The 11,966-nt window shown below is 34.0% G+C and overlaps 1 protein-coding gene across 1 annotated transcript; it reads left to right on the plus strand.

Moving 5' to 3' along the window:
• Positions 1–4,653: 4,653 nt before the first annotated feature.
• On the plus strand, positions 4,654–6,510 carry LOC149169992 (uncharacterized). Its single transcript, XM_089425413.1, has one exon. The coding sequence runs from the start codon at positions 4,654–4,656 to the stop codon at positions 6,508–6,510; it is 1,857 nt and encodes a 618-aa protein (XP_089281539.1).
• The last annotated feature ends 5,456 nt before the right edge of the window (positions 6,511–11,966 follow it).

Below are 11,966 nucleotides of genomic sequence, written 5' to 3' on the forward strand. Positions count from 1 at the left end.
TCATTAAGCATCCTAAAAACCTTAATAGGGATGGTGGCATGGAAATTAGCAAAAATTGGAACCCCGTGCTAACCCCCGCTAATAATCTTAATAACAATGTTAGAAATTCCTAACCTGCCAATCAGATTAATAATATTAACCTGCTGCTCCTAAAGAATCCGAGACAAGATGAAACCTATGAAATTTCCTATAATATAATTAAAATTAATCATCTAATAAAGGGTATATAAAAAAACATTAATGGATGCATATAATAGAAGCATTAATAACTTTAATATTAATTAAATAATAAGGCTAACATTAACCTCATCAAATATAATAAACAATTATAACCTTTAAATAGATATTATAAGCATGTATAGAAGAACATTAATAAATATCTTAATAAATAACATATATAATGATATGGATTAGCAACTATAAGTAAAGCATCTATTATAATAGATAAATAATAAATTTATTAATAAGTATACATTGTAGAGCATTAATAAATATCATAATAAATAACTATTATAGGAGATATCAATAGGTATATATAGAAGAACTTGAGCTAATTTCATAGTATATAGCATTAATGATAATATAGATTATAAGAGCAAAATAATAACATAGAATTAGAATAACATTAACAATATAAATAATAAATATAAACAAAAAAGCATTAAATATTAAAATACTAATAAGAATAATACTAAGGAATCTAAGGATTACAAAAAGAGATTTTAAATAACAAATAAATTAATTTATAAGAAGATATAATAAATAAACCTACATAACAATAATATTAAAACCTCATTTTAATCAATTAAAAAAAGCATCATAAATATACCATAATTAATAAAACATAAATTTAATTATGAAGCATAATGATAAAAATAAAAAAATATAATATGGTAATATTAATATAAAAATAAAAATAAATTCAAGGAGTTATTATATTATTAATTATGAAATCAAAAAACCTAAAAGATAATAATAAATTAACTCATCAATGAGGTAAAGAGTCGGCCATTGGTCTTCACAACCTAGGTTTTTCATATTTATACCTTGCATTTCCTTCTTTTCTCCTCACATTTTGTCCTGATGATGAGTCTAGTTTCAGACTCGAAACGTCGACTAAAAAACATGAACACTGTGGAAAATCCGAACTCCATTCAAAAATCACACCACAGTAATCTGCAAACGAAAATAGTTACCCTGCACGGAGGGGAGACTTGGAAAGAGATACGTATTCTCGAAAAAACAAGGGTAAAAATAAGGAGAAAAGAAGCTGATCTGAATTTTCTGAAGCAATGCAGAGACTCAAATCTCACACCTAATTTTGCATACATTAAACACAGGTTACATAACCATAAATATCACAGAATTTTTGAACGATTCAGCAAAACTCTGGTCCGCCTTGAAATTCGAAAAACCAGAACCGCCTTGGCAAAATTATCCGCAGCCGCCTTCAAATCCCACCTGAAACTAGCAGCGTCAATAGAACAGGACCTATGGAAAGTAATCGATGCAGCCGCAGCACTGAATGCCAATAGAATGAAGGAGAACGCAGAATCTAAGCACATGAGAAAACTGAACAACATGGTTAAACATGAGAGGAACCAGGAAGCACGTCGTCCAAGCGTTTCTACCACAGCCACCACAGAGTCAAACTGGATTTCGCACAAGCAAGTGGCGCAGGTAAGGGCATGGACTGGACAGCCTTCATCACGTCAGCGCAGAAAAATCCATAACTCTACAGCCCCTTCGCATTATACTTTAAATGATGAAGACTCGACAGATGAAACCACCGGTGACTGGAGGAATCAGCGAGTAACAAACAGCAACAGAGCCGCGGGCATATCCTCATCGCAAGTCGATAACAGTAACAAAGATGAAACAATTGCGTCGGAGGTGAGGACAGCACATTCGGTTGTAACTGAGGTAAGCTGCGAAATAAATAAGGATTGCAGTATCATAAAGACAGCCAACACGGTTTCCCATCAAGAAAACTCGACAGATGATCACCCCGGCGAGCGGATGGAGCAGCAACCAATCAACGATGAGAGAGTCGCATCAGAGGAGGGAGCAGGTAGCTTAGAAAACGCCCATAAACAAAGGTACGCTCCAAATAGAGCCATTTCAGCAAAAAGGAGTTTATATCATCAAATGTTCATGTGGGGATCAATACATAGGAGAAACTGGTAGATCGGTTAGGATTAGACTCAAAGAGCATAGTGCAGACATTCGTAACGAAAGAACCAAGTCCTCAGCCCTAGCCGAGCATGTTGGTAAAACTAATCATCACATTTGCTTAGAAGACACCAAGGTCATTGCTAATGTAGAACACCAATTCAAACGTAAAGTTAGGGAAGCTATTGAAATCATTAAGCATCCTAAAAACCTTAATAGGGATGGTGGCATGGAAATTAGCAAAAATTGGAACCCCGTGCTAACCCCCGCTAATAATCTTAATAACAATGTTAGAAATTCCTAACCTGCCAATCAGATTAATAATATTAACCTGCTGCTCCTAAAGAATCCGAGACAAGATGAAACCTATGAAATTTCCTATAATATAATTAAAATTAATCATCTAATAAAGGGTATATAAAAAAACATTAATGGATGCATATAATAGAAGCATTAATAACTTTAATATTAATTAAATAATAAGGCTAACATTAACCTCATCAAATATAATAAACAATTATAACCTTTAAATAGATATTATAAGCATGTATAGAAGAACATTAATAAATATCTTAATAAATAACATATATAATGATATGGATTAGCAACTATAAGTAAAGCATCTATTATAATAGATAAATAATAAATTTATTAATAAGTATACATTGTAGAGCATTAATAAATATCATAATAAATAACTATTATAGGAGATATCAATAGGTATATATAGAAGAACTTGAGCTAATTTCATAGTATATAGCATTAATGATAATATAGATTATAAGAGCAAAATAATAACATAGAATTAGAATAACATTAACAATATAAATAATAAATATAAACAAAAAAGCATTAAATATTAAAATACTAATAAGAATAATACTAAGGAATCTAAGGATTACAAAAAGAGATTTTAAATAACAAATAAATTAATTTATAAGAAGATATAATAAATAAACCTACATAACAATAATATTAAAACCTCATTTTAATCAATTAAAAAAAGCATCATAAATATACCATAATTAATAAAACATAAATTTAATTATGAAGCATAATGATAAAAATAAAAAAATATAATATGGTAATATTAATATAAAAATAAAAATAAATTCAAGGAGTTATTATATTATTAATTATGAAATCAAAAAACCTAAAAGATAATAATAAATTAATCATCAATGAGGTAAAGAGTCGGCCATTGGTCTTCACAACCTAGGTTCTTCATATTTATACCTTGCATTTCCTTCTTTTCTCCTCACATTTTGTCCTGATGATGAGTCTAGTTTCAGACTCGAAACGTCGACTTAAAAACATGAACACTGTGGAAAATCCGAACTCCATTCAAAAATCACACCACAGTAATCTGCAAACAAAAATAGTTACCCTGCACGGAGGGGAGACTTGGAAAGAGATACGTATTCTCGAAAAAACAAGGGTAAAAATAAGGAGAAAAGAAGCTGATCTGAATTTTCTGAAGCAATGCAGAGACTCAAATCTCACACCTAATTTTGCCTACATTAAACACAGGTTACATAACCATAAATATCACAGAATTTTTGAACGATTCAGCAAAACTCTGGTTCGCCTTGAAATTCGAAAAACCAGAACCGCCTTGGCAAAATTATCCGCAGCCGCCTTCAAATCCCACCTGAAACTAGCAGCGTCAATAGAACAGGACCTATGGAAAGTAATCGATGCAGCCGCAGCACTGAATGCCAATAGAATGAAGGAAAATGCTGAATCTAAGCACAGGAGAAAACTGAACAACATGGTTAAACATGAGAGGAACCAGGAAGCACGTCGTCCAAGCGTTTCTACCACAGCCACCACAGAGTCAAACTGGATTTCGCACAAGCAAGTGGCGCAGGTAAGGGCATGGACTGGACAGCCTTCATCACGTCAGCGCAGAAAAATCCATAACTCTACAGCCCCTTCGCATTATACTTTAAATGATGAAGACTCGACAGATGAAACCACCGGTGACTGGAGGAATCAGCAAGTAACAAACAGCAACAGAGCCGCAGGCATATCCTCATCGCAAGTCGATAACAGTAACAAAGATGAAACAATTGCGTCGGAGGTGAGGACAGCACATTCGGTTGTAACTGAGGTAAGCTGCGAAATAAATAAGGATTGCAGTATCATAAAGACAGCCAACACGGTTTCCCATCAAGAAAACTCGACAGATGATCACCCGGCGAGCGGATGGAGCAGCAACCAATCAACGATGAGAGAGTCGCATCAGAGGAGGGAGCAGGTAGCTTAGAAAACGCCCATAAACAAAGGTACGCTCCAAATACCATTTCTAGTTCTGGTACTAATAAGCATTTTAATAGTAATGAAATTATTAATAGAAACATAGAGAGTAGGTGTTCCAGCACTAGCACAAGTCACGAGAACATCGTAGATAATGAAAACATAGAAAATAATAATAAAAAAGTAGTTAACATATCTTCCTATGAACTGAAAATTGAAGAAATGGAGGTCCTTAACAAAGGTCTTAACTTTGCTTTAGCCCCTAACAAAATCCCCAATGAAGAAATCATTTGCAACCTTGAAGATGGGATTAAGACGCTCAAGGATGATGACAAAGAGCTCATCAGACAAGAGGTCGCGGTTATCCTTAGAAAAGCCAAGCCACCCAGAAGAAACCTAAATCCGGATCAGCTTAAAGCCCTAAAAAGCCTTAGAAATAATAAAGACATAGTCATTTTAAAAGCCGACAAAGGTGGCGCCACTGTCGTTATGGATTATGCAGATTATATAAACAAAATGAAAGACCACCTATACAACAGTGGTAGTTACAAAAAGCTTGAGAAAAACCCCATCTCCAAAATCACAAACCTCGTTAAGAAAGCCATTAAAGAAACAAACCTTGATGATAAAATAAAAAAGAAATTGACTCCTAACAGCGAAATCACCCCTAGGATCTATGGAGCCCCTAAAATTCATAAAAAAGATGTCCCCCTTAGACCCATAGTCAACACCATAGGGTCTCCCACTTATGAGTTAGCCAAGTACGTCGCTAGCATTCTATCCCCTCTAGTAGGTAAGACTAGCTCTTACATCAAAGACTCCAATCAATTTGTTAATCACATAAAAAACACCAAGCTAGAACCTGGAGACAAAATCGTGAGTTTTGACGTAGTCCAGCTCTTCACCAAAATTCCCCTAGATGAGGCCATCCAAGTAGTAAAAGATGTAGCAGATCCCCAGACCGCCAAATTAGCCGAAATCTGTCTCCGCTCAACCTTCTTCTCCTTCCAGGGCGAAATATTTGAACAAACTTCAGGTGTTGCTATGGGCTCACCTCTCTCACCTATCGTGGCAAACCTTTTCATGGAAAAATTTGAGAAAAAGGCACTAGACTCATATCCACTAAAACCCAAATCCTGGGCTAGGTTTGTGGATGACACCAGTGTCAATTGGCCTCATGGCGAGAAAGAGCTAAGCAAGTTCCTGGATCACCTCAATAGCTTGTCCGAAGACATCAAATTCACCATGGAAGTTGAAGAAAATAATTGCATTCCTTTCTTAGACATGCTCCTGATTAGAAGAGAGGATGGTTCCATTGGTCACAAAGTTTTTAGAAAAAAAGCTCATACAGATAACTACCTTCATGCCGACTCTCATCACCACCCCGCCCAAAAAATGGGGGTACTACAAACCCTCTTTACTAGAGCTTATAGAATCTCTGATATACACCATACCGATGAAGAAATTTCCTACCTTAAAAGAACCTTTGCCAACCTAGGGTACAGCAATGAAAACATATTCAAAGCCATCCAAAAAGCTAAAACTGTTAACAATAAAAACAAATCAAAAGACGACCCAACCTCCAATACCTGCCTTCCTTACATCCAAGGGGTCACTGACAAAATAGCCAGAATCCTCAATAAGAAAAATATAAAAACTGCTTTCAAACCCTTGTCTACCATTAAGCAAAGAATGAGATCTGTTAAGGATAACCAAGAGCCATTTCAGCAAAAAGGAGTTTATATCATCAAATGTTCATGTGGGGATCAATACATAGGAGAAACTGGTAGATCGGTTAGGATTAGACTCAAAGAGCATAGTGCAGACATTCGTAACGAAAGAACCAAGTCCTCAGCCCTAGCCGAGCATGTTGGTAAAACTAATCATCACATTTGCTTAGAAGACACCAAGGTCATTGCTAATGTAGAACACCAATTCAAACGTAAAGTTAGGGAAGCTATTGAAATCATTAAGCATCCTAAAAACCTTAATAGGGATGGTGGCATGGAAATTAGCAAAAATTGGAACCCCGTGCTAACCCCCGCTAATAATCTTAATAACAATGTTAGAAATTCCTAACCTGCCAATCAGATTAATAATATTAACCTGCTGCTCCTAAAGAATCCGAGACAAGATGAAACCTATGAAATTTCCTATAATATAATTAAAATTAATCATCTAATAAAGGGTATATAAAAAAACATTAATGGATGCATATAATAGAAGCATTAATAACTTTAATATTAATTAAATAATAAGGCTAACATTAACCTCATCAAATATAAAAACAATTATAACCTTTAAATAGATATTATAAGCATGTATAGAAGAACATTAATAAATATCTTAATAAATAACATATATAATGATATGGATTAGCAACTATAAGTAAAGCATCTATTATAATAGATAAATAATAAATTTATTAATAAGTATACATTGTAGAGCATTAATAAATATCATAATAAATAACTATTATAGGAGATATCAATAGGTATATATAGAAGAACTTGAGCTAATTTCATAGTATATAGCATTAATGATAATATAGATTATAAGAGCAAAATAATAACATAGAATTAGAATAACATTAACAATATAAATAATAAATATAAACAAAAAAGCATTAAATATTAAAATACTAATAAGAATAATACTAAGGAATCTAAGGATTACAAAAAGAGATTTTAAATAACAAATAAATTAATTTATAAGAAGATATAATAAATAAACCTACATAACAATAATATTAAAACCTCATTTTAATCAATTAAAAAAAGCATCATAAATATACCATAATTAATAAAACATAAATTTAATTATGAAGCATAATGATAAAAATAAAAAAATATAATATGGTAATATTAATATAAAAATAAAAATAAATTCAAGGAGTTATTATATTATTAATTATGAAATCAAAAAACCTAAAAGATAATAATAAATTAATCATCAATGAGGTAAAGAGTCGGCCATTGGTCTTCACAACCTAGGTTCTTCATATTTATACCTTGCATTTCCTTCTTTTCTCCTCACATTTTGTCCTGATGATGAGTCTAGTTTCAGACTCGAAACGTCGACTTAAAAACATGAACACTGTGGAAAATCCGAACTCCATTCAAAAATCACACCACAGTAATCTGCAAACAAAAAAATTTAGATCCTCTGAATCCATGTTTTTTCGTTTCTTAAATTAAATCCTGTGCATCCATGCTGAGGCGGTTTCATATTCATATTCCATAGGAATGCTATTACAGTTCGTTGTGTCCATATTTAGAGTTCCCAACTTCCTCAAAGAGTCAAAAAACGAGAAAACTTATTTCCCTCAAGTTTGTTTCGTTGGGTGCCTATCATTCCAACAGAGCAAATCTTTCTCGAATGGACAATAAAAAAGAGAGCCCTGCGTATAATGACGACTAGGATCAACAATATTAGGAACGCCACTCATCCAGATAATATGGACTTCTCCTTTAGTGCAATTGAGAAGATCTTCCAGGACGTGGACAGTATCGGGAACAGCAAGCCAGAGCGCCTCGCTGTGCCAGAGTATCTGATCCTCTACATCAATGGTGAGGCGGTTTCTTGGTTTTTAAAATTAAATCCTCTTTCTTGGTTTTTTTAATTAAATCCTTTAAATCCATGCTGAGGCGGTTTCCTTGGTTTTTAAATTAGATCATCTGCATCCATGATGAGGCGGCAACATAGATCCATGGTTCCACAGAAAACGAGAGAAACCCAGCCTTCCAAATTCACTGTTGAATATGGATGGCCGGCGTCGAAGGGCTTTTGAGGAGAAATTCCTGAGATCCTGCTGTAAAGTGAAGATGTTAAAAGATTGAGTTGGAGAGCGTATACGGTGCATAGTGTTGGTGCTTGCTCCAGAATGGGTTTCTCCGTTGTGGTATCCGGTAGTGGAATCACGGTTGGGCGACCATTTTCTCCCAATACAGCGGCCATTCTCTCAGATTATTCCTGTTACGTAGACATTGAATCTAAGGGCAAAGAAAAAGGGATTGAGCAACGCCGTAAGCCTTGCAAATATGATGTCTCCCTCAGAGGTAAGCATTTACTTGACGGACTATGGTAATTTTGTTGGGTGCCATTGTCGATTGCACCAAGGAGAATAGGGGATTTTATCAGAAACGCATACATACATGTGTGATAAAGAGAATGTTCAGATTTCACTGTACTTTCTTGTCATCGCTGTCATGATGTCATGATTCTGATAATAAATTTATGTATTGCTGTGAAAGAAACATTGGTTTTCCTCTCCAAGATTCCAAAATGGTCAAACTCCATTTTGCACTGCGAATGATATTTGCATTTAATTGATAAATATTGCCAATGAGTTATAGGTTATATTCCGGGAGTACGATGACTTAGGTTCTGTCTCAAAACATCCTTGAAACTCATCTCTTGCTCTGAGGTTTCTCAGAATCCGCATAACCATGATCTGGCGTTCTCCCTTGACCAATTCAGGCCACCAAATAGACGTGAACAATCCTGAGATGACCCTGATTTGGTGTTGGCCAGCAGTGTTTTCTTTGTCCAGATTTGCAGTTATTGATTTCTTTGGCTGGGGTGCTTGGATTTGTTTAACAGTTATTTGCAGCTATTGATTTCTTAGGCTTCGGTGCTTGGATTTGTTCACAATTATTTGCAATAGACCAAATAGCCTTGGCTTGGGTGCTTGGATTTGTTCACAATTATTTGCAATAGACCAAATAGCCTTGGCTTGGGTGCTTGGATTTGTTCACAATTATTTGCAATAGACCAAACAGCCTTGAACAATCCTACGATGACCCTAAATCACTTTTTGACGCCTCAAAGTCAAAGCCATAATCATCCCTCCCATAACCGAAAGCATAATCTTCCCTCTGGCCTTTTATAATAAAACGAACGAAATTTGCTTTGAGCACTAAATTGTTCATTATATTTGGGGAACTTGGATTATAGCTTAAATGCTAAATTATTCATTATATCCGTAGAACTTGAATTACAGGGTTTTGGAAACTTGGATTACAACATAAATTGAAAATTATTCATTATATTGGGAGAACTTGGAGAAATTGGATTAGACTGGTTTTGGTTTTGGCACTTGCAATGTGGGGCAGCAGTGTTTTCTATTTGTCCAGATTTACAGTTTTAAGAATTTTATTTGTGTTTATTATTATTATATTTATATAAAATTTGTGTTTATTATTATTATATTTATATAAAATTTGTGTTTATTATTATTATATTTATATAAAATTCAACTGCTCTCACACAGTATTGGTTGATATCTTTCCAGTATAAAAAAATTTCAGTGTTTGGCATTATCCAGTAGTTTAACGAGGTGGAGGAGTTGCTTGGAAAGTTCTGGAAATTCTGGTCATATTTAGAGAAAATCTGGCCAAGATTTTTGTAAATCCAAGTTATGGTTGTTAAACTTCAAAATTTTAGGTGTCCTATACTTTTTTGATGTGCTGAATCCATTTCGACTATCATAACCATAATTCAAACACTGCTTTTACAAAAAATTTTGAATTTTTCTATCCGAATTCCAATATTTTTGGCCGTCTAGACAATTCCTCTACCTTGTTAGACAACTCCTTTTGTATTCATACAAAATTCAATTGCTCCCTACGTATTTGGTGGAATTTCATAAGAATTTGTACTCCCTTAAACATTATGTGGTGTAGACCCTGCCAAATAGATTATATATTATATATGCTATGTGATAGTATCGATGGCTTTTCAAATAATAACGATTTTCCCACTGCAGCGTGCGTTCTCCCTCACGGTATCGAGTTCTCCATTCAATGGTCTCCTTACAAATATTCTTCCGTCAAATGTAAGTATTTTTTTGAAATACATATTTAATGAAAAAAAAATGTTCAGATTCATTTCAACATATATATGCTGTATTTTCATCTCCTTTTACTGGCTACTTACGTTTTAAAACTTTCAAATTCCATGTTGGCCTGGAATGTTTAAGTGATTATATCTTTTTATTGGATGAATATGTCCAATGAGTTGTAGGTTATATGTCAGTAGGATGGTTTTGTATGGATATGCAGTAAAAGATACACTATAGTGTAAATGGTGCAAAGCTTAATTCGATGCCTTATATATCAACTTTCAATTTATTCATTGCCTTTAATTTCATCATATCTTTATGTTCTGATTTTTCAATTCAGTTATCAAGTTACCAAATTAGGTTAGTCACATTTCTTAAAATATTAAATTTAACGAAAAGAAAATTGTTACTTCATAAATAAAGCATAGATGACCACTAAAGTTTAATAATTGTTGTGTTTTTTGCAGATGATTTAAGGACATGAAGAAAATACAAGCATGCTAGGATAGATGTAATATCTACATGTCATGATGTAGTATCACTAGTAATGAATAGATCATCCACATAAAGTAGAATAATGATGGGCTCATTATTCACAACTTTGATATATAGATTCAGGTTACCAATACTCTTCATGAACCCAATTCGGAGTTGATATGCATCCATTCTTTCATACCATGCGCTTGGTTCTTGTTTCAAGACATATAGGGACTTATTGAGTCTACAAAAACGAGAGTCCCTTCTATTCTATTAGAATCCTTCAACTTGTTCGATGTACACTTCCTCATCAATGGTTCCATTTATAAATGTGGTCTTAACATCCATTTCATGGATATTCCACTCCATTGTAGCAACCAATGAAAGCAACGATGTAATGGTAGTGTATCTTGTTGTAGGTGCAAAGGTTTCTTAATATTCATTGCCTTCCTTTTGGAAGAAACCCTTTGCGATGAACCTTGCTTTGTACTTGTCTATACTTCCAACAATAACATGTTTGATCTTATAGATCCACTTTGATGTGACAACCAATTTGTCACTAGGTCTAGGAATGATTTCCCAAACCCCATTCTTCTTGACAGATTGATATTCTCCCTGAATAGCTTTCTTCCAAACCTTTTCATGCTCAACTTCCTGGGATGTAAATGGTTCGACTTCAATAAACTTTGTTATATATGCAGCGTAACCAGAATACCTTTTCGGTTTCTTACTTTCCTTGAGGACCCTTTCACAGCTTCATGTCCTTCAACATCTTCTAATGTAGATTTCAAACAATTTGGCCTCTTCCTTGTGGTTGGGATAACCATTGATTGAATAGGTTCACTTTGTCCTTCTTCTTCATCATTTGTAGTAGAGTTCTCATGATGAACTTCTTCTTCTTCAAATATGGCAACTTATTCATCATCAGAATCAATGGGAATATCCATTGATTTCTTGTAAGCTTGATTCTCATTGAATATGACATCCCTTCTTACTTCAATGTGTCTTCCTTCCTTTATTTAAATTCTATATGCTTTTGAGGAAAGACTACAGCGAATGAATATTCCCTTCATGCTTGTCAATTCCAACCTCTTTTGCTTGTCCTTCGAAACATGGATATATGTTGGACTTCAAAATATACGAAGATGATCAACACTTGGCTTCTTTCTTGTGCATACTTCATAAGGTGTAGTATTATCAAGCCTCTTATGAGGAC

Source organism: Pinus tabuliformis, chromosome 4_2 (assembly GCF_031772625.1).
Source record: "Pinus tabuliformis cultivar Carrire ecotype Pingquan chromosome 4_2, CPIR1, whole genome shotgun sequence".
In the NCBI taxonomy this organism is placed as follows: domain Eukaryota; kingdom Viridiplantae; phylum Streptophyta; class Pinopsida; order Pinales; family Pinaceae; genus Pinus; species Pinus tabuliformis.